Source organism: Manihot esculenta, chromosome 14 (genome assembly GCF_001659605.2).
Source record: "Manihot esculenta cultivar AM560-2 chromosome 14, M.esculenta_v8, whole genome shotgun sequence".
Taxonomy (NCBI): domain Eukaryota; kingdom Viridiplantae; phylum Streptophyta; class Magnoliopsida; order Malpighiales; family Euphorbiaceae; genus Manihot; species Manihot esculenta.
The window spans coordinates 1,837,407-1,864,603 of NC_035174.2; the positions used below are offsets into that span (position 1 = coordinate 1,837,407).

Sequence of the window (27,197 nt, forward strand, 5' to 3'; positions counted from 1 at the left end):
AAAGAAATAATTAATTATTAATAAAATAACTAATGAGTAATTAGCTTATGTAATTTAAAAATATATTTTTTATTTGTCATAAAAATATAAAACTATATATACCTTATCTTTTTAGACCTTAAAAAGCCTCAATGATTACTAGGGTCCGTCTTACTTACAATAGTCCCAAACGCATATGATAATCGCTAAAGTAGATGCATGAAGACTGCCACGTTGCCACTTCTCTTGGGTGCGTAGCTAAAAAAGGCCACTTCATTCTCCTTCTTTCTGCAATCTCGCACTCTCCTCCATACTCATACGCTCACGCTACTGTATATCGACAAATCTCCCCACTCTCACTGTTTCTCTATTCCTCTCTCTCCGACTACGTTTTCAGATTCCCTGAGTTTATAGAGAGAGGAAGTTATCAGCTGATTCAGATCCTCCACTTTCGAACCAGATCATAACTCCGATCCGATCCCCTCCTCAAAACTCGCGGTTTTTCAACCAGAGATCCGAATTTTTTTGAAAAATTTCCGTTTTTATTTCAAGGGGAACTTCTTTCTCTATCTCTATCTTAAGCTCTTTATTACGTTTTGATTTCCAGCTGCTTTGGAGACTAGTAGATTAAAGGTAAGATGTCAATTTGTTCGTGGTTATGTAAGGATGTGCTTGATTGATTTGGTTTTCTTTCTTGCATCCTTAGATGTACATCTCGTTTTATAGCTGAGTTAACTCATACCCATAAATTTTTAAGGGAAAAAAAAATCAAAATTGTATATATATCCATGACTGTCTCTATCTCTATATGTTAATTCAATCTTAAGATAATGCAGCTCAATTTTGCAAATTAATGTGAATAATTTTCGTGAGTTAATGCCGATTTCAGTTGTTAAAAGTAATTTTACCTGCGTCACCCAAAGAAAAAAAAAAAAAAACCTTCAATACATGAACTCCCAGCACTTCTTTTGAACTGTTAACGACATTTCAATTTGTTGATAATTAGTTAACATCTGGTATCGTTTGATAATCTTTTGTATTGTCGAGGAAAACGCTGATTTAGCATCACAATTAATGTAGAGAGAGAGGGAGAGACAGAGAACTTCCATCTCTTGCACTCCATACAACTAGGTCATGCTTCAATCTATCAATTGTTTTTGTTGTTTTTAATAATCTGTGGTGAATTTGATTATGACATATGACTTTTCATGATGATCTTCGCAGCTGATCCTTGGGTTAGAGATCTGGCATTGTAGGCCAGATTGCTATTAGATGATATGCAACACCTGCATAAGGAGTGTGGTTGCTCGAGTTGGGATATTATCCAAAACAAGGTCGCAGTTGATCAATATCAGGAATTTAAATGCAGGTCTCCACCTCAGTTATACGTTAAAACCTGAGTTTTCAATGAATCTAAATATGATGGTGGATTCGGGCTCAACGGCAAAAAGGGGACCTGTTGTTGACGTGCTCCCTGAGAAAGATGATGATGGTGGATATGTTAGTGGAGGCTGGAAAAGGTGATTACGGGTTCTCCTTTTTATGGATAACTGAGTTGGAAAAAAGGTTTAGATTAGCTACAAGTATATCCACTTAGGCGATCATTTTAACTTCTGATACTGCAAAACAAAGGGCGTTTAGAATCACACTTGCATTGAATTAAGAAGCTATTGACTACGGGGTGATATCAACTGAAGTTGCAATAATTGCACTTTTCTTTCTATTTCTCTTTTTTCTTTTCTTTTTTGGTGCAGTGGTGTATTTGATAGTTTATTTTGTAACTGCTAATGGTGTCAACTATAATTTGTTGCGACATTGAAACTCACAGTGGCATTATGAGTAAGAGTTTCTTTATTTAATAACTAAAAAAGATTGGAATGTACTAGCAAAACAAGGACAAGCTTTGAAATATTTTGTTTTTTAAGAGGAAAATTGGGAATGCAGTTTCCATTACCATTAAATATTGTTTTATTCTAGCATCAATTGATCCCTATCTCAACCTTATAGCATTATCATTCAAACACTACTTTTTTTTATGTTTCTCATGAATAATGAATTATAAGTATGAAATTGCATCTCCAAAATCCTTCATATTTCAGCTCTTTGATTTTTTTTTTTTTTTAACTATGTCTATATCTCATGTATCTAGAACTGAACAATAAGGATCGAATAATAGCTGTCTTGAGAACAAGAAGTTTTTCTGACAGTAATTTCTTTTCCATTGACAGTGAAGACGGCAAACTGAGTTGTGGATATTCAAGTTTTAGGGGAAAGAGAGCCACAATGGAGGATTGCTATGATATTAAGAATACAAAGATTGAGGGTCAAACAGTCTGCATGTTTGGAATCTTTGATGGTTTGATTTCCTGATCTCTTGTAATGAAGTTTACCAATTTATAGGTGTATTTAATGACTATCTATTTCTGACTCGAGGTAGAAGGTGCATTACCTGGTCATGGTGGAAGAGCAAACACCGATTCATTAGAATAATTGGTGTTTTAATCGTTTAACAACCTCCACATGGTAACTATGATCTGTGCAAGGGATGTATAAACACGTGTAACATACTTATTCATTTATTTAATTTTTAAAATAAGGTTGTAGAACCAGGAAGTTGCATAAACAGACAATGGACAAATTCATCAGTGTCTAACTCTAACATGCCATATGGTTTCAGTTATTGTAGTATCATTTAAGGAAAGAAATATATTTCTTCTCAAAAATGGTGTCACTTTGAGAGCAGTCTACAAGTCTTGACACTACAGCTTTGGATAACTGGAAATAATATCTGCATGCTTTTCCTTTATTGCCAGTACTATTTTATATGAATGAAGCAGTATTTCCTCCTTCTTCATGTGTGTAGAATGGGTTTCTGTTTTACTCGTTTGACACATCATTTTAGGTCATGGTGGATCCCGCGCTGCTGAGTATTTGAAGAAGCACCTATTTGATAATCTGATGAAGCATCCAAAATTCATGGAAAATACAAAACTGGCTATAAGTATGTTCTATTTTCTGATGTTATCATTTTCCATCTTCAGGATCATGTTATTGCATCATATTCGCTTTCTTGGTAGAATTGTCGTGCAGGCGCCCATGCAGCACCAGTGTTCATTGTCTCTCTTTAGGATAGGTTGAAACCAATAGGGTATATCATAGTCTCTCATTTCCCATTTATGGGATTCACGAAACATGTTGGCAACCCCTTGAACATATTTTGTTATGGTTTCATATCATAACCTTATTAACTATGCAGGTGAAACATATAAACAAACTGATGTGGACTTCTTGGACTCTGAAAAAGATACCTACCGTGATGATGGATCTACTGCTTCAACAGCTGTATTAGTTGGTAACCATTTATATGTTGCCAATGTTGGAGATTCACGAACTGTGATATCAAAAGCTGGAAAAGGTAGTGCTTTCGTTGTAAATTGCATTTTTAGTTCCATGCGCAGTAATCATTTCCAAAAAATATTATTTAGAAGAATGACATTTTAGTTACTCTATTACTGTCTTCTTCATCTGTGGATGTGCCCTTTGATTAACTTCTGGTGAAAAGATAAAATATTTATGCAGTATCATGGAAAGTTTGATGTTAACTTGTTGAAAATTTTACATAAGGGTTCTAAAGACACAAGCTGCTGTTAATAGTGAATTTTGATCTATAGAGTGCTGATTGAGGACCTGTATTGGATAGAGGATCTATGCCATGGGGGTTGTGCCTGCTTAATAAACAAATTTATGGGTACAAGGAGTCATCTGATGTTTGTGCATTTTACTCAATTATATGTTAGTTACTGTTATGCGTTCAATTGTATAATATCATTATACAATAATATGCATTTAATGTTATTAATTAATGATTACCATTATTCAGATGCAAATTGGGCAAATATGCATTTCAGTTTTTTTAGGTGATGTAATACTCTCAAACTACAGCTGTGTTTGTTGTCACATGTTCTACATCTAATGCTTGTGATTGTTAAATTGCTAACTTGTACGTCCTTGTAGTTGCTACGCTATTATCCGTGATTATTCTTTTTCCACATGGACAGCAATTCCTCTCTCTGAAGATCATAAACCAAATAGAAGTGATGAAAGAAAGAGAATTGAAAGTGCTGGGGGAGTAGTAATGTGGGCAGGTAATGTTTTTTAAATTTTGGTCTTTCTTTCTATCATCTTCTTTGAGCTATAATTTCAGCTTTCAAGTATCAGAATGACCTGCAACTGGTGATTAACCATTCAGTTTATCTGACTTATGGTATAGACATTTTGGAATAATACTCTGTAAAAGAAAGAGTTTTGACCCTTCAAAGTTTTAAAGCCTTTGCAATGTAGATGTGAGGGACAATCTAATTGGGTTGAAATTGTGCTTGGTTTTTATGTGATGTGTCCAAATGATATATATATTCTTCTTTTTTTTTTTTTTTTTTTTGGGGGGGGGGGAGTTTCTTCTAAGCAAATTAGCTCTTGTTGGTAGCTTATCTTATGTCCTAGTATCCAAGCTGTCGATTAGATGCTTTCAACAATCTAGGAAGTTGGACAAGGGTTTGAGACGATATAATCATGATTTTGAGTTTGTGTATATTCTGAAATAACAACAAAATCTTAACCCAAATAACAACTATATGGGATGCTTATATATCTTTCAGCCAGAAATTCTCAACCCAATCAACTGCAAACTTGAACAAGTCAAGAAACCTAGCATTCATCCCATCCCGGACCAATGAATGAGCTGCTTGTCCAAAGAGAGATAACAACAGTGTCTAGCCTGATAGATTTTCAGTAGCCTTAGTCCGCGCATCAGATAGTATTTGTAGAGGACTATTCCCTTTTTTTTATTCTCTATTATTTGAATTAGGATAAATTTGGATGAGTTGCTCATGCATTTAATTGTCTTGTCAGGCACCTGGAGGGTAGGAGGAGTATTAGCTATGTCACGTGCTTTTGGTAACCGCATGTTGAAGCAATTTGTTGTAGCAGAACCTGAGATACAGGTAATCTTGCTGTCCTAAATAGATAGGCATATAGTTATTTTTCACATGGATTAAGAATCTGTACATAATATAGTTAAAAGCAGTAAGTTTTATATTGTCTTTTCTACTTTACCATCCATTCATATTGCTTCATTAATAAATTATTATCAGAATGAATTTTAGATATTGAACTTGTATTTGTTTAGTTTTTCTGCAGCATCAATGATTTTTAAAAAAGGCAGCCATTAAGAATGAAAATTTTGCTTATGCCTTCTCTGTAAGACTCAGATTCAATTCTAAGTGTATTACAGCAGGAGGTTTATGGGGTGGGAAAGAGTTACCTATGCTGCATAAAAAAAAAAGAGGCAATGGCCTCCCCCCACCCAGAGAGAGAGAGCTGTAGTTGTTGAGTAACACCCTCTTTTGTTCCCTATTTCACTTTTGACTGATACTATTGGTATTTGTAGCAGCTTGTTGAAGGAACTCTATGATATGGTAAGCTTTATTTATGTGTTTTATGGAAGTTCAATTTGGACACGAAAGTCTTGCATCATAGGTCAAACTGTATGTTGGTTTTGCTAATTGTATTCACAAGGCATCAATCAGCTATATCGTGTTCTTTCTTCCTTTCAGGATCAGAAAATAGATGAAGAACTTGAATTGCTTGTGCTTGCAAGTGATGGACTTTGGGATGTTGTACCCAATGAGGTAAGTGTGCCAACCCACCATCTCTCTCCCTATTACAAGCACACATGCACAAATGCCCATGAAGCAGGAAGTATCTGAATGATACATCAGAAATTCTGATCATTACAAGGAGACATGCCTAGTAGGTTTTTGGGGTTAAGACTTGAGATTCAAGTTATTGCATCACCTTAGTGATGTAGTCTTCAGTTGGCTATGTCTGTATGATCGAGTTGATTTCCTGGAAGTGACTTTTTTTTCTCTTTTCCTTTGGATTGAATCAACCAAAGTCACGATGGCATTCTGGTTCTTTTGTGTACGACTTTTAGACGCTTCCTTGACTTCTTTGCTGAGTAGGAATGCATTATGTCTAGGATGCGGTTTCAATTGCTCGATCAGAAGAAGAACCTGAGGCAGCCGCAAGAAAATTAACAGAGGCTGCTTTTACGCGTGGCAGTGCAGACAACATAACCTGCATTGCAGTGAAATTCCATCATATGAAGGCAGATCCAGCCAATAACCAAAGTCATTAGAAATTGGTATTCATGTTGCAAGTGTAGATTTATTGGCTTAGGCAGACGAATTTTGCAATCTGTGCATGCATTATAACTGAATGTGCATATGGAGGAGTCCATTTGTTTATTCATTGTTTTGTTTCTTAAAACGTTGTTGCATGAAGATTATGGACTCAAGCGTCGTGCTTGTTTACAAAGTTGTTCATACATATCTGTATTTTGCTACCTTGCTGGTTTTAATTGCATCTAATAAAAGGTGTTCGGTATCAATTTATCCTTCCCTTCTCTCTTAGCGTTTAACCTTTGGTCCAACCATACCAGATAGTCTCTGAAGTTTAAAGGATTGGGCTTATTAAATGTAGACTTGCATTAATGGACGGGATTGCTTGGCATTGATCAAAATTCTAGTTGTAACTTTTAAATTTCATCAAGGGATGTGACAATAACCCAGAGCCGGCCCATCCCCTTCACTTTTTGACAATTTTTTTGTCGAAACTTTTTGACGCTGGGAACACCAAAACAAGCTCCTGGCTATTGTGAATGTATTCATAAAGTATGCCTTTTGTTAGTGATACGAGTTGCTATACCATTATATCAGTGTTGTGTTAAATTTTGTACGTTTGTCATGTACTACTGCTCAGGCGGTGAACTATATTCTATACATAATCTTTAAGCAATACTGAGTTCAAGCTCAAAATCGCCTTCACTCTAGAAGCTTTAATGCCAAAACTTGTTGATTAAAGCCTGTTTTGAAGTTGTTTGTATTTAAATACATTCTGGAAATTTACAGAAAAGGTAAACTGAAGCAAACAAAAACGTGTAGTTGGCAGCAAAGCTGAGCAATTATAATTGTAATTAACTAATTTCTGGCTGCCTAGTGGTAAACCTCAAATTTACACCGATAGAGACGCTACTTTACACAGATGAAAGATCATTGACAATTGATCTACAGATACAGACCAAGGAATAACTCCTCAACTGAAATAACAAAGGAACAGATCACTTCAACACTTCTGTAATGGAATCATTTTCCTAAAAATGAACATAAATTCAGATGTACCAATGTCATTTTGCTTTGGAGAATCAAAGGAGTACATCAGAACAGGAAAAATTTCCCAGCTGTGCTGTCTATCATCTGTTAATGTGAAGGTGAAAATTGTATAATTCAAAGCGAGGACCATCAAAAAAGAAAAAAGAAAAACCAAAACTTTAGGGAGTATGGTAGGATTACATCATGTGGTAAATGAAGATCGTTGCCTTCCACGGTTGTCAAGTCTGCAATTAGATCTGAGAGCTAATATTCCAAGGAATTGGACAAAATGGTGGGAGAGATTTCTTAGAATTGTCAGTACCAGAACGTAGTCCAAGTATGAGATGCATACACAGAGTCAAGTGCTGAAGAAAGTACACTCAATTCTGATATTTCTGTTGGTGCGAAAGGAAATTGACCATTGGATGTAACTGATGTTGGACTTGATGACAGTTGCTGGCTCAGCTGGGCTTCAATCACCATCTCGTGCCCCATTTTCAGCGTTGACACCTACCCTATTGACAAGCTTGATGAAGAGAGAATCTTTTTTTCCACTCAAATTTCTTGGCTTTTGATTTTATTTTCTGAATTGAGTGAATTAGTTTCAGTCTCTAAGAGAGAGGGTGTCACCTATGCAAATTCCGATTCTGCACTGCTCATGGTATTGCAGCCTTTTGGGCTCAGTTCATTAGGCTTTTAGGCCTCAATGTTGGAAAGAATAATAATATTCTTCCTATATAATTCTCTTCCTTATTCTTTGTTCCATCTAAAATTCTAAATCCATACACAAGCTTTTTTTTTAATTAAAATTATTTGTATTGTTTCAAATTAAATGAAATTCTGAGTCAAATCATACACATTAAAACATTTTTTGTTTAAAGTATTTTAACCTACTTGCTCATATTAAATTTAGAATAATAATAGTTTTATTTGATAACATAAAAGAATAATACTTTAAAATGCTTATTAAAATCACAATTATTTATTTTTAATTGAATTTCTTAGCTAATAATTCAACACGATAATTTTTATCTTATATTATATAAGACACGCTACCAATGCGTATACTTATTTATTTTTTAAAAATAAATATATGTATTTTTTTTTAAATTTTGAAATGAATTTAAGATTTTTTAATAATAATAAATAATAAATAAATAAATTATTATTTAATCTCTATAATATAGAAAAATTCATTAATTAAACTCTTAATTTTAAAAATATATTAAAATATTCTTAATATTTTAAAAAATCTATATCTTCATAATTTTGATCGTTACATATTATAAAAAAAGTTTACGATACCTTTTATACAAATAGATTAATTAATAAATTTTTTAAAAATATAAGAAATTAATTAATAATTTTTTTTAATTATAAAAATTAAATAATAAAATATTTAACAAAATATTAATTAATAAAGAACCTTTTAATACATTTTTAAAATTAAAAAAATAATTAATAAATTTCTCACTGCTATTGAAATTAAGTAGTATTTTTTCTAAAATAAATTAGACACCTTGCTCCCATAAAACACGTGTTGACGAAGTAAACGGTTATGAATTTAACTTTTATTAATTCATTTATTTTTTTTGAGGAATCATTTATTAATTATTAATGATAAACTTATGAACAATAAGTCTTTCTAATGATACCTCAACAACTATAATTTAATTGGGAAATAATATTATAACTTAAATAATAATAAAATTTATTTGTTTTTCCAATGTGAATTGTCCACGTTCATATACGCCTGGATTTTTTTTTCTCCTCTCTTTCTTTAAGATACCATCAATTATGAATCCGAATAAAATTCCATGGACCAGAAAAGAAGGAAGAAAAAGAAAACACACACACAAGGAATCTGAATAAAATCACATGCTCATCAATTTGTTACATACAACATTAAACTTATTCCACGTCAAAAAAAATTAAATTAAATAAAGTTAATAAGAAAAGGAAATGCACCTTTTTTTTTTTTAAATTAACTATGCAGTAGATTGAGTTCATCAATTATATCTGAAAATGTCAATTAAATTATATATAAATAACTATTCAAGAAAGACTAAATATGGAAAAAAACTTATGTAAATGGAATTTACATAACCTTTATAGAAGAGGTTTGAGAAAATTATGTGAGAAAATGTAAGAGAGGAGAATCTTAAATAATACATTTATAGAATGGTGAAGGAGAAGAAAGACATGTGCAAAAGAAGTTTGATGGGCAAGTAAGTCTACTGTGTTTAAAGATTCATGCAGCGTTGAACGGGAACATATTTGTTCCCTCTAACACTGCCCTATTCTACTAGCCCTGTTTTACTACTACTCTACTTTGTCTCTTATGTTCCCACTCGGTAAGCAACTCTTTTGTTTTTCTTATTTTTTTTTTTTATTTACTGTTTTAGATAAAACCAAGAAGCACAACATTTTAATTATAGTCAAATAACATACGAGTTATTGTCGAACAAAGCTAAAAACTTTTAAGTAAAATTTAAAAAATGGACTTAATCAAACCTTTTACAGGTCGTTATTTTTTTGTCCTCCTCCCATTCTTACTTCCAATTTCGGTTACGCCGTAGAAATATTGCTACAATTCACCAATTTCACGCTAGTCTTGAAAATATAAGCATTTAATTTCTTATAGTAATTGCAAATAGAATAATATATTTTTATCATATGAGATCATCAAAGTGATGGATGGTCACCAAGGAATACTAAAATCCTGTTGAAAAAAGCAACCCAATACTTAAATTTTATATCAACATCAATGCATCATCTTTCTTTAGATCAGTATAAAAAATTTTAAAAATAAAAATTTATAAAATTAAGCTACTTTATTAATATTGATATATTTATACTCAGTGATCTTTTCTATTAATTTCATACTTTTAACATAAATCAGAATTATATTTTATTAATTAATATATTATATAAGAGTATAATTAACTCCTGTGACTTAATATATATAATTAAATTTGGTAAATCTAAATTGGAGAAGTAGTTTTTTTTTTTTTTTAAAGCAAATTTATAAGGTATAACACTGCAAAAATGTAAAAGTTAAAGGAGGTAACCAACCTCAATAAAGAAAAGAGAATGCAAATTAAAAAATAGAATATTTGTGAATAAATTATTAAACAAATACATATAATTATGTCTTTATTGGTAGAGCAGAAGCAATAGACCTGTTTTGGTCAATGCAAATGTCGACATCAACAAAATTTTCAAAAGAGGTAAAAAGTTAGGAAGTTATGATGCAATGGGATCCAAGAACGGCCCCCCTCTTGCTTCTTGCTATCTTCCAAAATCCCTAAACCCCCTTCCTTCCTCACCTTTAACTATAACTATATATAAACCACCTCTCCTTCATCTTTTGCCCCCCTCTCTCTCCTTCTCTCTCTTTCAACTGCCTCTGTCGTCGTCTCCTTTCTCCTTCCAGCTCTCCCTCATTTCTCTCATCGTCAACCTCTTCTCCTCCGTCGACAACTAATTAATACGCCCTAGCTTGGTATGTCTTTTACTTTCATTTTCCTTTTTCCTTGCATGTCTATTTCATTTACGCTCTTATCTATTGCTTTAATTCAATTTTAAGCCTTTCTTTTTCTTTTCTCATTCTCCGTAATGTTTTTTATACATGCATGTTGTTTTTTCTTTTTATTTCCGGTCATCTTCTTTATTTTTCCGGTGGAAAGGTCACCGGAAACTATTATCACAATTATATTATCTCTATTATAAATCATGCATACACACCTCTGTCTCGCTTGCGCATTTACCGGCTTAACCGGTGATCAGAAACTTCCTTTTTTTATATTCTTGTCTCTTTATTTATAACCGCCACGCGAACGTTTTTTTGTTTTTTATTATTTATTTTTATTATGTTGATTTTTATTTTTAATTAAAGAAATTCATTTAACCAGAATTTTGCGTTTCAAGTTGCAATATCGCGAGAAAAACTGCGAATAAAACGAAAAAGCAGTTGGTGGTAGTTTTTTCACCTACATTAATGTACCTCAACATCATCACGCGATTTGCGTGATGGTAAACTTCACCTACGCTTTGCTCTAGCAAAGTTCTTGATCACGCGCCTTTGTATTGGTAGTTTTACTAGCTTTAAAGACCTTTTCAGTTACTAACAGGTCCCTCTCTCTCTCTCTCTCTCTCACTCAGTTCGATAGATTAGAAGTTAGTAGAACTGTAGAAGTGCATGGTATCTGGACCGTACACGTAGCTGACAGGATTCCACGACTGAAACTGGGCCCGTAGGCCCATTGGACCCACATTCTGGTTAAAAAAGGTTCATAGTTTTCAGATCCAGACGCGTGTATGTGTGAAGACACGTGTGGGGTGGAATCCTAGGGTCCACCGAGTAGTCGGTCCGGTAGTTCTGGAATATGGGGTGGAGGACCCCAGCAAAAGCGAGTGTTTTTTCAAAGAAAGGACTGGTACCTGAAAAACGGTTATAGGCATGTTATGATGGTGAGTGGTTTGGTGGTGTCTAGCAGACAACTCCTTATTGTAATTTGCAATTTTGCTCACTCAAGTATTAATTAATTTTGCCAATTTAAGTAGTTATTTAAAATAGGTTTAAGGCTCTGATGGTCTGTTGACTTCTTGGACGAGTATGGAAAATATGAATTAGGAATATATTATAAGATAGGTTTCTATTAGCCTGTTAGGAGACGTGCATGCCTCAGAGTATACGTACCTTCTTTAGTTTATTCTGTTTTGGATCTCCAAAACAATGACTACCCATTAACCAATAGCTTAAACCCAATAGTTTTGCTTGAAAATCAAGAGAAGCTCACCTTTATTTTAATCAACTGAATTAAATCTCTTCTTACAGCCTTTAATCTCGCTCGCTTTTATTATATGTATAATATAATATACATATACATGCGGAGTGTTGGTCCATTAGAAAACAAAGACAAACCACCCAAAAACACCCCAAAGTCATTAATTTGTCATTAGCCCATGAAAAGAGTCAACATGCATTGGCCACCTTTCCACTTAATTAATTCTCATACCCCGACAATGTGCCATAAACGCAATATTATATTTCGCTAATCCAATTCATTTGCAGTTCCTGGTAGCTTCCCTTGTACACTTCGTCCTTTGATATTGTCTGCTTCCACAAGAGGGACTCTTTCATTAGTCTAGTCTAAAACCCTGTCCAGATGTCTAAAGCTTCGTCTTCAACCATTAATTCACCTGCTGACACGTCACATTAGTCTTTTGTGCTTGCTGTCATGATTTTATTAATTAAAGTAATTCTTCTGTTTTTTCTCGATTCACACTTTCGGTGTCGTTTTTCATTTTCTTTCTTCCTTATTATAATAAAATATGTAGACAACAGAATAAGCCAAATCGAAAAACTATGGCTGTCAAACGTTACACGTGTGCAAGGGGGACGTGCCATCCGCTGTGTCCATCTTAGCCTCCTGTTCATGTTTTTGATTTATGGGAAGTGCTAACACTAATCCCATAAAACGATCTTGTTTTCAGGGGCGGGGCCCTCTCACCCTCCCCCCACCCTCCCCACCGCCCAAAACTGTTTCTTTTAAAAAATTGATATTTATTATTTTGATGTTAAAATAAAGGCATGTAGAATAGCTAGTGCTCCTCAGCTTTTTAATAGATAGAAAACTAAAATAACATATATTTAAAATTTATATTGTTTTTTCATTTGCTAAAATTGATTTTAGTATAATAAAATTAATTTACTTGTTGTTTAAGATACATGTCCATCAATCTTTATTTACTTATTTTTTTTAATAAAATTCTTAGTTGTCTATTTTCTCAATTTTCAACTTCAGTTTATGTGCTGGTTTGTAACTTTAAATTATTAAGTAGAACAATTTTTAATATTTAGCTGAAATCAAATATGTCATAGTTTTAAGTGTTGATTGTTTCATAAATGCTATTACTAATCTAACATTAAATTAACTTTTTAAATATTTTTTCTTTTTCACTTTGACTTCAATATGTTTAATAAAATGCCCCGCAATATTTAAGTCATTGATTGATGGTAATTTTTAATAATATATAGTATGTTTTCTATCAATAAAGTTTAATTAATTTAGTATTAGAATAATTATACTACAAAATCTTCTTAATTAAAAAGTTTCGTACTAATTAGTTAGGACAATGGCTCCAGAAGTCTTGGGTAGTTCTATTTATCTTATATTATTATATTTATATTGTTTAAATGTTATTCTTAACTTAGTTACTAAAATTTAATATTTATTGAAACTCCTATACTTATTTTAATTGATTGCATTTGTATATTAATAAAAAATTAATGTAATAAATTTAGATTATGTCTTTATTAATATAATCTTAAATTAGTCATTGGGTGCATGAAATGAATTTGCTGGCGTTAATATAATATCAACCTTATTTATTAAATCCTTTCTTACTTATTTAAAATTAATAAATTATATAATTTATTAAAGTAATACGTATTAATTATCATTTAATCAAAATATAGTTTATAAATTTTAATGATTATATAATTAAATAATTTTTCAAATTAGCCCCTCCATATATTTCATCGTGCAATCGCTGCAGCTTGTTTTCTTTGATCTTTATGAAGACTCTCATCACCTGTATGTCTAGTTTATATATGATTCAATTTATGACTATCCTTGTTCAGAATATGTGCGGTATTGTTTTGTCTTGCTGATCCATTAATTTCCATTTTGTGCGTAGTTCTGCTATTTCTGCGTTAGATCAATTCAAGTGCATACACATTTTCGTATTATCTACACCTAAACTCTGATAATTAATTTATTACCAAGTTTGTCTTAGAATGATTTTTGAGTGGACAACTGTATCTGGTAATTTTCCCCCCCTTGCACTAAGTACCCTATTTTTTTTATGTATTTTCTGTAGGCGTTAGTTTTTGTCCTTTTATGTATATACAGTTGTGTGTTGTAACTAAATAAGCTATTAAATTAAAGTTAATTAGTGTCTATATCCAATGGCAGGTAACAACTTGCATGTATCCCCGGAAATCATTATACACTCATGATGATCCATGCTGCGTTAATCTTGAGGGAAAATATAGTATATAATTTGTTGGAAGTGTCGAATATTGTCTTAGAATTTCCTTTTCAATGTGGACAGGAGAGAGGAGGACATGCACAACTTACATAAATTAAAAATTCAACATTTATACGAGAGTTTGAATTTCTTTTGTGCACGATTTTTCCAGCTTGGGGTAGAGCTTTAGGATCTTCTCCTAAGTATTGACTTGCTAAATCTTTTAGGAAGCCTTCCTTACGTACGTTAACGTTAAGGAGCCGTATAGAAAGCTCATTATATATTTCATGTAATTTTTGTTTTATAAAGTCTTATTTAAATTTCTTTCTGAATTTCGAGAATAAAATCCTACTCTGACCTTAAGGTTCTAGTGATATCTTAATTACGTGAAAGGTTGAATATTGTGCATTTAGTCACCTTTCAATGTTTTGTACACCCAATAATGATGTGTAAGTTTGTAGGTAGTTAGGATGAGTGGAGCCAGACCAAGAAAAACATGCATTGTATTATTCGTCTAAAGTTGTTTGAAACATTTAAACACTAGCTCACGTCAGTATCAGATGAATCGGCGGATGGAAACCCTACTTAACCAACTTTCAAATTGGCCATGCATGCCTAGTCATTGCATCTGATTTATTTATGTAATTATTATTATTATTTTACTATTCTTTTCTTCTTGTTTCTCCTACCAAAAAAAAAAAAAAAAAAATCTTAACTATCTACTCTGATTTTATAAAAGATATGGCATCAGTTCATTAAAATTAAATAATGTTTTTCAGAAAGCAAATGATTCATGTGGCTTATCCAACTGATTTGAAACAGATTTTGCCTGAGATTGAGTTGGGTTGAACTTGAAAGTTATTTCCATTTATAACCGATCTCTGCCCTCCACCATCACATTATCTTTATACTCTGATCAATCCGATCACTGATCTGGCACCTGCCCAATTTTACGCTTTTGAAATGGAAATTTATTTATATGCTGCATTACTAAAAACTCGCAACTTTTCTTGAAAATTTTTCTATGATTTGGTCTGTTCAATTTTCTGGAGGTGATGGAGAGTCGAACTGAAACTCAAAGATGACACTTCAGCGTCAAATTTAACCCCGCTAGCTAGCTAAACAGATAAGCAAGTGGACAAAAAGATCTTTACGTTTATATGCGGAGAGGAGTCATGAGAGGAGTTCTCAGTTCTCACGTATAAACCTCGTAGCCATTGAAAAAAAAAAAGTTCAATGAAAATAGCGTTTTATATTATTTATGATATTTATTTTACTTAATTTTTTTTGGGTGCCATCTCGTAGTGAATGGGACCTACTTGTTTTTGCGAATATAAAGGGTATATGTCAATCAAATTGGAAAGAAAAGTTTAAGCAAACTGATGGACGTGTGTCATCTTCATTTGGGCAGGGTATGACAAGGATGTTTAAAATTTGAGGTGTTTTGCCTCGTTGGGTCATCTCATATTCTCTATTTGTCCATCTCGTTATATATAGGCATTAGTATCCCGTACATGCAGTATTGTTCTTGTCATTTTTCTCAGCAAAAAGATTGTTTTCATGTGTATTCTAAGTTTAATTTAGTCCGAAATCATGTGTTTATTGCAGATAAGCAGTTCGAGTCTTGAAGAACATCTTTTTACTAGCTCTGCCACCTTACAAGTGTTCGCTCAGGTAAATTTAGTAGGAATTAATTGATTATCAGCGTCGCAATCATATTCTTATAACTTGGAAAATTTTTCGTTGAGGGAAATTATATAGTGTTTACTGTTATGGTAGACACCATAGTTTATTGTGAGCCCTTTTGGCTGGGCCTTGCAAAGAGGTCCATGAATCCCATCTTCGCTTAGTTCTTAGCCCCGACAACCCCCCCCCCCCCCCCCAACCCCCTTTTTTTGTCGAAACAGTTCTTAGCCCAGTTCATATATGTTTTATCATTATAATTGTCCTGCTAAATTCTGATAGAGATTTACTACTTTCATTTTGCAGTAACATTATTTAATTCCTTACAAATATAGAAATGTTCAAGAGAAGTATTGCAAAGCTCAATCAGGCTATGGGATTTCAAAGATCATCTACCAATAAACCAAAAATGCAGCCTGGAAATGATCGCTCCACAAGTATGAGAACAACTAATATTAAAAGTCATCCCATTACCAGCGGACCTATTTCCATAAACGATGCAAGTTACGACACATGGGTGGTAAGCTGTCGACAGAGACTCTACCATATGTATTATATATAATTAATTGGCGACCAATGCAAAACGTTAATTAGCTAGCAAAAGCCTTAAGAACTTAATCAGGCACTATCACCATCGAGAATAACAATATTTGCATATTAAAATTCTCAGGTGGAACACCCTTCTGCACTGGGCTCATTTGATCAGATGATGAAAGCAGCGAAGGGGAAGAAGATTGCCGTGTTTTTAGATTACGATGGTACTCTTGCACCTATTGTAGATAATCCTGATCTTGCCTTCATGTCTGATGAGGTAAACATTAATCTTTACGTGCACATATTTATGTAAATGCAACCATTAATTGCAATAGCTATAAGATTGTCGTATGTCCTTCCTCGCAGATGCGCTCAGCAGTACGTGAAGTTGCTAAGTATTTCCCAACATTTATAATCACTGGTAGGAGCAGGGACAAGGTAATGAACAAGTTACTGATTTTATTTTGTTATTAACTAATTATATCCTTTTAAGCTCTTAAGATATCCTCTCCTTGATGCAGGTTAAAGAATTTGTACAGTTAAGTAATGTATATTATGCAGGAAGCCATGGCATGGACATTTTAGCACCGCCAAGGCCAGTTAAGTCCTGTGATGGAAAGTACCAATCCATAGCCCTTGATAAGAAGGTACCCATTATTATTGCTTTTTTTTCCCCACGCTTTTCTTTGTTCACCTTCAAATTACATTTTGTTCCTTAAATAATAACATGCCTTATTCAATTTGATAGGGGAATGAGGTTCTCTTTCAACCTGCCAAGAAATTTTTGCCTGCAATTCAAAAGGTGAGTTAGCTTTTGATTTGTGTTGGCAATTTCTGGAGACCAAGTCATTTCCACTGTTAATTACAGTTCGCTAGAATCTCCCCGTATCATTTGTGGGGATGAAAATATTCTTGGCCACTCATTATTTATCCAATTATTATGTGCCTAACAAGTGGATTCTTGGCTAGCTGCATCTTGTCTTGTACTAACAAAGTTCTCTATGTTTGCGACAGATACAAACAGCATTGGAAGAGAAAGTCGTGAAAATACAAGGTGCTAGGATAGAGGACAATAGGTTTTGCATCTCTGTACATTTCCGACAGGTTAGAGAAGAGGTAATAAACTCAACATTGATAGTAAAGAATATAGTGGATTCTTTATTTTTCTTGATAAACCTAGTCAGGCAATTGCAGTAAGCACACCACATATCGTTTTCTATGAGATTAGAGATATCATTACAGCAACTTTATTATTGTTAAATCTAGGATTATGAAACTTTGGAGAAGGATGTGAAGTCTGTACTTGAACATTATCCGGAGTTTCACTTAAGTTGGGGTAAAAAGGTAAGGATAATTCTTAATTTCACTCTTCTTAGTGTACAAAGTAGCGCAAGATTTTCCTCTGATACTGTTGAAAATTCACATAAAAGGTCATGGAGATACGACCATCGATACAGTGGGACAAAGGTGATGCTTTAGAATATTTACTTGACACTCTAGGGCTAAGCAACTCCAACGATGTCATACCAGTGTACATAGGAGATGATCGAACGGATGAAGATGCTTTTAAGGTATGACTGAGAGAAATTTTGGCAGATTTTCTTCTATATTTTGATTAAGCTGGTAATAATTAGTTACTCCCAAATTAATTTTTGCAGGTGATACAAAGAAGGGGCCAAGGATACCCAATAATTGTAAGTTCAAGTCCAAAGGATACTAAAGCTTCTTTCTCCCTCCATGATCCATCAGAAGTTTTGACGTTCTTGTTGCGTCTGGCAAGGTGGAGGAAGTCTTCAAGTTCAAGTAGTAGGTCACTAGCCCAAATTTGGGGTGTGAGCAATTGAAACCAAGTTCTGATATAATGCACATATAAGAAATGGAGAGCAAAATAAAGATGTTTATACGTAGAGAGAAGGGATCGTGTGGGATTAAGGGTATGCTTGCTTTCTTGCTTTCCGCTTCTAAATTAGCAATCAAATTTTACACTCAGGGTTGTAAATGATTTTCGTAAGAAATTCAAATAAGAAAGAGAAATCCAAATTTTCGTTGTGTCAAATGCAAAAGCAACTACAGATGCCTAAGAATTTCTAGGCACATATATATTTGGCTATAAAAAGAATGTTCATCTGGGGTTAATTTGAGGAGGAGTTCTGGCCGCCTGACGTTGACCTCCCCTCTCCTCCTCTTTTAGTCTGCTTCAATATTTTTTTAATCCTTTTTTTTTTTTGGTGGGGGGGGGGGGGGGGGGGGGGGGGCTTTGTGATGTTTTTGTCAGTTTCTCAAAAGTTGCAGATCCATCCTCACCTGTCTGGGGGTTTTTGAAGCCTCAAAGGCTATCTAGACGGGCAATGGAAAAGATAGTCAACCTTTACCTAACTGTGTTCTCAACTCGTGCGAGCCCAAACTAAATCTATATGCTGATGAAGCGAAGCCTTGGCTATTGATAACTAGATCTTGAGGCATTAGGAAGAAGTGCCGCCAGCTGTGGTGTACCTGGTTTTGGGTTAATGTTAGGGTAGTCGACATATAATGTTTTCTAAAATTTCATTTTTCCAGGCCAACAGCAGAAAATTATATATATTCCTTTTAAGAGAATATTCAAAATAATTTGGGCGCAATTATTATTGTTCAGACGGACAAGAACTTAATAAGAGAAAATCCATGTAAGCGTTGTATAACCCCAATAGGAATTCCATCACTTTTGATCGAAAACTAAAAACCCATGCAAAACTGAACTTTTTCTATTTGCTCGAAGATAAAATTCTATTGATCATAATGATGGGTCAATATTCATTGGACTGAAGCCCATTGCAGATACTTATAACTGGAGACCCAAGAAAAGAAATCAACAGAGGGATCTATGGTATAGAATTTTTTTTTTTTTCTAAAAATAAGAATATAAATCGAAAAAGGCCTAAAGATATGAGAGAAGTTACGAAGGGGATTCACTATTAAGAACTAAATAGGAAGGATTCATCCCTTAGTGCAATAGTGGCCGAGCTACGGGCAACTTAATTAGAGTTTTTAGGAATATGAAAAAAAGGAATGGTCTTGGAAAATTACAGAGAGCATTTTTATATCATTGAGAATGTTTTGTATATTTAATGGAGTAGAAATTGAATCTCGAATCTCCATTAATTAGCTTAATGAGAACTTGACAATCTATGGAACTGAAGTTAGGTTTCCTATCTCCGACAATATCCCATCGCGATAAAATTGAAAATAATTAATGGAGAGGTAGTTAGAAACATTGGCGTCCTTGGAAATTTCTTACTTGCAGTTAGGTATTTAAGTTAATCAGACATATGGTTAAATTAAATACTGAACTGAAATCAGATTTAGCTTTAGCACTCTAATGGTAGGTGAGATCTCATATTCCTTCTTACGTCGAAGAAGGCCACTTACCTCGTCTCCTGTTAAATGTTCATCATAATTTTTTCTTCCGACATTAATAATTAACACTAAAATTCCATTCTTTTTTTTTTATTGGTTGTGTACGGAATGAAGTAATGGAAGGCATGTTTGTCGTTCCACCAAAGCCACTTTGTAAACATAAAAATGTTACCAATGAAAGAAGTTTAATTTAATCACGATTTTGTTGATGTAATTAATTTAATATGAAGATAATAAGATGCATTTTTATTGGGTTACACGCTACACCAATACGCAGTATGATAAAGATTTAAAGGTGTGATTAGTAAATAATTAATTATGAGTGGATGTTTCTGTGTATTTGAGATTGTTGAGTGGCCTCATATAAAATCATCCCTCCTCTTATTAATTAATCTATCAACAATGGAATTTATTCTTTTGCTTCTTGTAGATCTTTTCTAGATTTTTTCTTATTTATTTATTAATTTTTCTCTGTGCATAATCTTTATAGATTAAATTCCAATCTCGCAGTCTTATGATTCTACCTGCTATTATATAGGATGTATCTACATATAACAATTCAATTTTTTTTACATCATAATGTTTAAGAAAATTCATAATATAATTTCACTTACCATTTTAAAATTGTTTTCTTTTATTGTGTACACGAGGATTCCCTGCAACAATTTAGCTTATAAGGTGGACAAGTGTCAGAATCTGAGAATTCCTGTATGGGTCCGGAGTTTTGTTTCTAGAAAATTGCTAGAGAATTATATCATGCCAACATGTATGGCTTATACGGCGACGTTCTAATTTATCGGAAATGGAATCACCGTATATAATGAAACTTGAGTTTGAGCTTGTGCCTGGGTTTCTAGAAAGACAAGTAATTTTCCAAGGATCGGTTGAGACTTCAAATCAAACCGATTTTGGTTTTAAATCTTTATCACTTTCACTTTGAAAAACTAACACAAACGAGAGTCAAACTGAGTTCTTCCATTTCTGCCGACAAACTCCAGTCATTAGACGCTTATCTAACCCTTTTTCTTTCTGGTAATTTAATTTTAATATGAAATAGAATTTAAATTCATTTTCCAATAAATTTGATTTATGTGAGATTAGTGACTAAGACTACACATTTGATCTGAAGATTATTGTAATTTATTATTTATTAATAATTATTGATAAAAATTTAAATTCAATAAACTATTAATCTTTACAGAAAAAATTTTATACTTTTAATTTTATAATTATATTTTATATTTTTTTATCAATTAAAATATATTTTTTTAAAATTATTTTAATTATATTATATGCAGTTATTTATACGATTAAAAATTAATAAAATTATTACACTACTTATCACATAAAATTTAAAATTAACTATAAAAAATTTATAATTTATTTTGATTATAATTTTAATTTATATTTTTATATTAATATACTACTTATTAAATTATTTTTTTTACTATTAAATATATTTAAAAATTATTATTATTATTATTATTATTTAATTTTTTATTTTTTATCAATAATTTTATAATAATAATTTATTTTTATTTTATTTTAATTAAAACTATTATCAATTAATTTTTTTAATTTGTTTTATATACTTACTATTTAGTATTACTTTTAAAATTATGGTTAAAAAAATAATTTTATTAAATATATAAAATATTATAAAATAGTTTAAGATAATATTTAATAAGAATTTATTAAAAAATATTAAAAATGATTAAAATTTTTTTTTAAATATCTTTTTATTTATTATTTTAACTTTCAAATATAATATTAATCTATTAATTTTTTAATTATACTAATATTTAGAATAAATTAAAAAAATTAAAAAAATAAATAATTTATTAAAAGAATTAAATTTTTAATTATATTTTAAAATTTTAAATTATTATTAATTTTATATTTGAAATTTATTGATGTAGTATTAATGTGATGAATATTTTTTCTCTCTTCTACTTTTTATTACCTTTATAATAGTTTTTTAATCAAATGAATTTTTTTAACTAAATAAATAATATATTATAATTATAATGCTTTATTGAAGTTTTTATTAATTTGCTTTTTAATAAGATAGCATTTTTAAAATAATAATTAAATTAATTATATTTATCTAAATATTTTAGTTTAATATAATTTTTCATCTTTATTTTTATTGTGTAAAATCTTAAAAAAAAAAAAAATGCAGTTAAATAAAAAGAAATCCAGTCTCCTTTCAATCACGTGCACATGACCTTGTACGCACGGCTCCCCGAGGTACGCAAGGACCGGAGGCAATAGTTGGACGAATTTCAATGTTTGCGCGTGAATATCACTTAAGAATCCTGCTATCTTTGATGAAGAACGTGACGTCTCATAACTCGCAAGACCAAAAAGCCAAAGGGGGGAGAGATCGGAAGATACTCAACTAATTTAGGTAACTTGGCTACATAATTTAAAATTAATTTCAAGAAAGTAATTCATTTGATCAAATAAGATTTATCTTCATGCATGTAAGTAATTATTTAATATTCTTTTATTTATAAATTAAAATAATAATAATTATATTTAATTAATAAGATGAATTGTATTAAACAACTATTTAAAAAAAAAAAGTAGTTGTTCTCTTTTATGGGACGGGTAATGAATATTCTAGAAGTGTGTTGGAGAACACTGAACATGTTTAATACGAGGAGTGGGTGGTGATTTCACGTACTTTCACTTTCCATTTTTTTTTATTTCCCTTTTTATTTTTTGAAATATCATTTTCATTATTATTTACCACTACTTTCTAGTTTTTTTATAGTTAGGTTTTTCTCTCTTTTTATACTAATGTCATTTTCCAACAAAATTATTTTATCTTTTTAAAATTTCTGACTTGATTAAAGTTAACCTCGTTCAATTTTTTTTATGTATATCAATATATTTTGTAAATTATTTTGGGGAAACAAATGAGCTCTAATGTGAAAAGATAGAAAAGAAAACAATTTTTCAAAGTAATGTCTTCGCACCATTTGTTAGGTCAGCGAATTTTCAAATGTAGATAACATTTTTACGAGGCAGTTGAAAGATTTCAGAAAAAATAAATAAATTCGAAGACACCTCCCAATCCCAAACTCCAAAGAAGCCAATTAACTTATTAATAAAAAAATTTAAAGTAACTTATTTTTCGATTTAGATTTAATTAAGTATTTCAATTGTGAGGATTAATATTTCTTTTTTATTTTTAAAAAATAGCATTTTTTAAAATTGGCTTTTTATAGCATAAAGGATAGCAAAAAGAAGGAAAAGGATGGCAGTTCAATGAATGTACCAATTAACTTATATTAATATCTACAATATCCTTATCGCAACCTCACCATAAAATCTCATGCACCCTCAAGGTTTTGATGGCGAAACCACAAAACGACAAATTCATGGCACAATTGTAATTATCTTTAAATCCAAGATTCACTTCTTTTGTATTAATATTACTCCCATCTAATCACTTTTATGTGTACACAAAAATTAAACAATATTAATTTATTTTTATTTCTATTAAATACAATAATTTTTTTAAAAAATTTTAAATATATTTATGATTTCATATTTTATTTTATTTTTTTCAGTAATTAATATTTTGTGTAATTATATGAATTAAACTATAATCTAATCAAATAAAAAATATTATTACAACTGATTTATCTATTTTTTAATTTAATTATTTTAAACGAAAAGAGAATATTATTATTATTATTATTTTATCATTTTTTTTTTCAGGTGATTAAATGAGGGAGAGGCTAGAGAGGTCGTTCTTCCATGGCGGTGTGTCTCGTACGCTTCCTCTTCTTCTTTTGACAAAAGAAAAATAGAGACATCTACTCGAATCCCTTTTCCCCTTTCTTCTACAAAGTTCTCCGGAGGAGAGTTATTGTCAGCCGTCATCCGGCCATCGCACCAGCGATTTCGGCGAGGGAGAGTTTCTGAGGGAGAAAGTGAATTTTGTCTTTGTCTCGGTCTCTCTCTCTCTCTCCATCTGATGGTTTCGTTTGCAGCGAGAGAAAGATAAGGACGCTTTTGGCTTGAAGAGAAAGCAAACAGAAAATGAATGGTCGAAGTAATGGGACAGCAATTGGAAATGGATTTGGGAGTTTAGAGAGTGAATACATTAGGAGACACCATAGGCATGATCCTGCTGATCATCAGTGTAGCTCTACTCTCGTTAAGCACATCAAAGCTCCTGTTCATCTAGTAAATCTATCTTCATCTCTTTCTCTACATATTAATTGAAGTTTAGATGCTGTTTCTTCCCCTTCTTTTTCTCTATATTTATTAATGGCCTGTTTGGTGTCTCAAAAAATGCTATTTTTCTCTCATTTTTTCTATATTCACAGAGCTGATGCTAGCAAGACTGGTGTGAAATGTTTCTGTAATTTCGTTTTCTAATATTAGACCCATTTTCATATCGAGTATTTGACCTCGATCTATGATTTTCCCTTTTTATTCTCTCATCCGGGGCAGATGATCCTGTGCTAGATTGATGTTCATTTTGGTTATTTGACAAATGAGTCCTTTTTCTCTTTGTCGTCCTGGTTGCATCATGCATGCAGAGAAAGCTGAGAAAATGAGAAGACGAATATGAATTCATATAGTACTTATGTTCATCCATACGCTCCTGAGCCCTTTTTTAAAACCTGGTGTCTGGAAATTTTTAATTGGGTGTTAAATTGATTTCTCTACGTATACCGTGAACTGTTCAGTTTAAATCTTCGAATTGGAGATGATCAAGAAGCTAATCTATTCTTTTTTCAATTTTCTTATAGAGAAAGCCAAAAAATAGAGGAAAAAATGCGGAAGTTGCATATTTATTTAAATAAAGAGTTTTGAATTACAGTCACTGCTCGCCTTTGCTTCACAAATGCATTTCAGAATTCAGATTCCCTGGGGATTTCCTGAGGGATGGTTATGAATTCTTATCATTTGCTAAAAGATTCTATCCTAGGCTATTGGAAAATAATGAAAGTGAATTATCATAATTTTTAGTTTTGAGATTCACTATAAGATATATGAGGAAACTACGTGGTGCAATGCAATTGTGCCAAATACAATCGTTAATTCAGTTGAGATTTGCATTTATTGTATATTTGAGTGACTTAAAGTATGACCTAAAGTTTTTTTTTTTTTTTTTAAATTTTCTTCATCATTTTTTCCCCAACCGACTGGTTGGTTAATACTGGAGAATCCTTTTCGAAAAAGAACATGCATATAAAAAGAATATCCCTAATGAACTAGTGGTTGATGTGGAAATAATTAACCTTTTAAGACTTAACTTGGATTCCAGTTTATCACGAAGTTAATAGTTACGAATTCGGGATTGCTTAGTCATTTCTGAATGATGCATTTCTTTGTTTCAATAGGTTTGGTCTTTAGTGAGGAGATTTGATCAACCGCAGAAGTATAAGCCTTTCATTAGCAGGTGTGTTGCACAGGGGAACCTTCAGATTGGAAGTGTTAGAGAAATTGATGTAAAGTCTGGGCTTCCTGCCACTACAAGTACTGAAAGATTGGAGTTTCTCGATGATGATGAGCATATCCTCTGCATCAGGATTGTTGGTGGGGATCATAGATTGAGGGTATGGAGTCTCTTGCTCTCTTTTTGTTCTTCATTCTAACTCCTTTTCTTGCACAAATTCTCAATTCTATTGCAAGTGTTTTGGCGTTCCTCAAAAGTCAAAATAGTTATTTTGCCATATACAGCTCTTAAGTTTGTGTGCTTCCGCTGTATGTATGATGAGTTTCCAGTAAAGTTGGTCAGTTCATTGTAGAATATCAGGCAAATGATTATTATTTAACATCTGATATTGGGGATTTACATATTTTAAAGTTAAATCATTGCATTGAGACTTAGGTGGAGTGCAAATACATAGTTCAGTTTTCCTTGCCAAATATCTTGATAATTTTCTTTGTTAAAACAATTGGTTTTTCTTAATAGTTTGGTTGGTGTGAAATTATATCCCAGAAGTTTTAACATTGGTTAAAATTAATAGATCTGCGAATTCTATTCCTTACTGACTTTTAAGTCCTCCAAGTTTTATGTAGTCATTTGGCCTGAACCACCTAGCCTGTCTACACATTTTTTGTTGTGCCCCAGAACTATTCTTCAATCATTTCCCTCCATCCGGAGACCATTGATGGAAGACCAGGGACTCTGGTGATCGAGTCTTTTGTGGTGGATGTACCTGATGGGAATACCAAGGATGAGACATGCTACTTTGTTGAAGCTCTGATCAAGTGCAATCTTAAATCGCTAGCTGACGTGTCAGAGCGGCTTGCAGTTCTGGATCAGACTGAGCCCATTGATTGTATCTGAGAAACGTTGAAGTGGATTGTTGAGATGTGGTGGGAGGCTGTGGTTGCAAAGGATGAAGCTTCCATGGCATGGACCACGGAGGCTCTGGATACTGACCGGCAGTAGTACTTTCTTCCTATCTTCCAAGACACTGTTGCACTCGTTTTCCTTGACTGTAATGTTCTCCTTAATTTGTTTGCTGGATTTCCCATCTTTAGTAGCTCAAGAACCACACCCTATAAAGGTTTGTTCATGCTTGTGAATGAAAAGTAAAATTGATAAAAAAAAAAAAAAGGGACGAAGAAAGAAAAGAAATAACTAGGTTGTCTTCCTTCGTGACATCCATCGTTTTGTCTGTTAGTAATATTTGTCTGATATATGTGTGTGGTGGAAGGAGTTGTTTTGTATTTTTCTCTTTTTCTAGGTGTTGGTTAAGAAGCTTGGTGAGTTGAATATCCGGGGTCTCGAGTATCATTTGTTGTAAAAGCTGTAGCTAACAGAGAGTAATGTATATTTTCAGTGGCTCCCTTGTAGGAAAAATTATTTCATGCGACCATCGTACAGCCATACCATACGTCTTGAGACTTGAGGTGTCCATTCGGTGCTTTGATCTTAATTTTCCTTCTTTATCAAGTGCTACAGGCGATTAAATGGTTTTGCTGTTAGCTTCCGTGTTCTCCGCATAACGGCATTTGCAGCTGGTAGAAAACAATGTTCCAGATTTTCTCAGCCTTGAATTTAAAATTTGAAATGTTGAGACTTCATACTTTTTATATATAGTTTTTGCGATGGCACAAATCTGATTTTATAAAGAAATTCTTACACTGTATTATTCATAATCTGGTAGGATTTATATATTAATATGATATTTTAATTAATGAAATTTAATTTCAATTGATTGGATATACAAATTGAAATGCTTGTAAGAATTTTTTGATCTTTTATTGAAGTTTTCTTTTAGCGTGTGTTCTGTTTCATGACGGAAGGTTAAAAACTTACATGGCCGAATAAATTGCTAAATGGAATCTTTTAGCTTCTTCATTTTCTGCAAACCAAGAAAT

General features: G+C 32.3%; 3 protein-coding genes across 7 annotated transcripts; all 3 read left to right on the forward strand.

Annotated features, from left to right (window-relative positions):
- The first annotated feature begins 219 nt into the window (after window positions 1–219).
- On the forward strand, window positions 220–6,437 carry LOC110599804 (probable protein phosphatase 2C 76). 4 transcript variants are annotated; one of them, XM_043950380.1, is made up of 10 exons: window positions 224–612; window positions 1,027–1,110; window positions 1,204–1,499; window positions 2,208–2,335; window positions 2,882–2,980; window positions 3,236–3,394; window positions 4,038–4,124; window positions 4,888–4,979; window positions 5,592–5,666; window positions 6,017–6,437. In XM_043950380.1, the coding sequence occupies exons 3-10, from the start codon at window positions 1,252–1,254 to the stop codon at window positions 6,173–6,175; spliced, it is 1,047 nt and encodes a 348-aa protein (XP_043806315.1). In that variant the 5' UTR covers window positions 224–612; window positions 1,027–1,110; window positions 1,204–1,251; the 3' UTR covers window positions 6,176–6,437. The 4 variants fall into 4 exon arrangements, with proteins under 4 accessions (XP_021592072.1, XP_043806315.1, XP_021592069.1 ...); XM_021736377.2 differs by having other exon boundaries at window positions 1,060–1,110; XM_021736380.2 differs by lacking the exon at window positions 1,027–1,110 and having other exon boundaries at window positions 220–612; window positions 6,000–6,437.
- Window positions 6,438–10,453: 4,016 nt separating this feature from the next.
- On the forward strand, window positions 10,454–18,498 carry LOC110599883 (probable trehalose-phosphate phosphatase D). Of its 2 annotated transcripts, none has more exons than XM_021736481.2 (11): window positions 10,454–10,692; window positions 15,834–15,899; window positions 16,215–16,428; window positions 16,579–16,719; window positions 16,809–16,880; window positions 16,964–17,089; window positions 17,191–17,244; window positions 17,457–17,558; window positions 17,709–17,786; window positions 17,873–18,013; window positions 18,101–18,498. In XM_021736481.2, exons 3-11 carry the CDS (start codon window positions 16,246–16,248, stop codon window positions 18,284–18,286), a joined length of 1,083 nt encoding a protein of 360 aa, XP_021592173.1. In that variant the 5' UTR covers window positions 10,454–10,692; window positions 15,834–15,899; window positions 16,215–16,245; the 3' UTR covers window positions 18,287–18,498. The 2 variants fall into 2 exon arrangements, with proteins under 2 accessions (XP_021592173.1, XP_021592174.1); XM_021736482.2 differs by having other exon boundaries at window positions 16,244–16,428.
- A 5,075-nt stretch (window positions 18,499–23,573) lies between these two features.
- LOC110599884 (abscisic acid receptor PYL8) lies at window positions 23,574–26,703 on the forward strand. Its single transcript, XM_021736483.2, has 3 exons — window positions 23,574–24,038; window positions 25,205–25,420; window positions 25,939–26,703. The coding sequence occupies exons 1-3, from the start codon at window positions 23,892–23,894 to the stop codon at window positions 26,155–26,157; spliced, it is 582 nt and encodes a 193-aa protein (XP_021592175.1). The 5' UTR covers window positions 23,574–23,891; the 3' UTR covers window positions 26,158–26,703.
- The last annotated feature ends 494 nt before the right edge of the window (window positions 26,704–27,197 follow it).

Excerpts from the sequence above, each read along its gene's own strand:
- LOC110599884 (XM_021736483.2), top strand. The coding sequence starts at position 23,892 with ATGAATGGTCGAAGTAATGGGACAGCAATTGGAAATGGATTTGGGAGT. Across the intron at positions 24,039-25,204 it reads TCAAAGCTCCTGTTCATCTA|GTTTGGTCTTTAGTGAGGAG; the intron begins GTAAATCTATCT and ends TTGTTTCAATAG. Across the intron at positions 25,421-25,938 it reads GTGGGGATCATAGATTGAGG|AACTATTCTTCAATCATTTC; the intron begins GTATGGAGTCTC and ends GTTGTGCCCCAG.
- LOC110599883 (XM_021736481.2), top strand. The coding sequence starts at position 16,246 with ATGTTCAAGAGAAGTATTGCAAAGCTCAATCAGGCTATGGGATTTCAA. Across the intron at positions 17,090-17,190 it reads CCATAGCCCTTGATAAGAAG|GGGAATGAGGTTCTCTTTCA; the intron begins GTACCCATTATT and ends TCAATTTGATAG. Across the intron at positions 18,014-18,100 it reads CGGATGAAGATGCTTTTAAG|GTGATACAAAGAAGGGGCCA; the intron begins GTATGACTGAGA and ends TAATTTTTGCAG.
- LOC110599804 (XM_043950380.1), top strand. The coding sequence starts at position 1,252 with ATGATATGCAACACCTGCATAAGGAGTGTGGTTGCTCGAGTTGGGATA. Across the intron at positions 4,125-4,887 it reads GGGAGTAGTAATGTGGGCAG|GCACCTGGAGGGTAGGAGGA; the intron begins GTAATGTTTTTT and ends TTGTCTTGTCAG. Across the intron at positions 5,667-6,016 it reads GGGATGTTGTACCCAATGAG|GATGCGGTTTCAATTGCTCG; the intron begins GTAAGTGTGCCA and ends CATTATGTCTAG.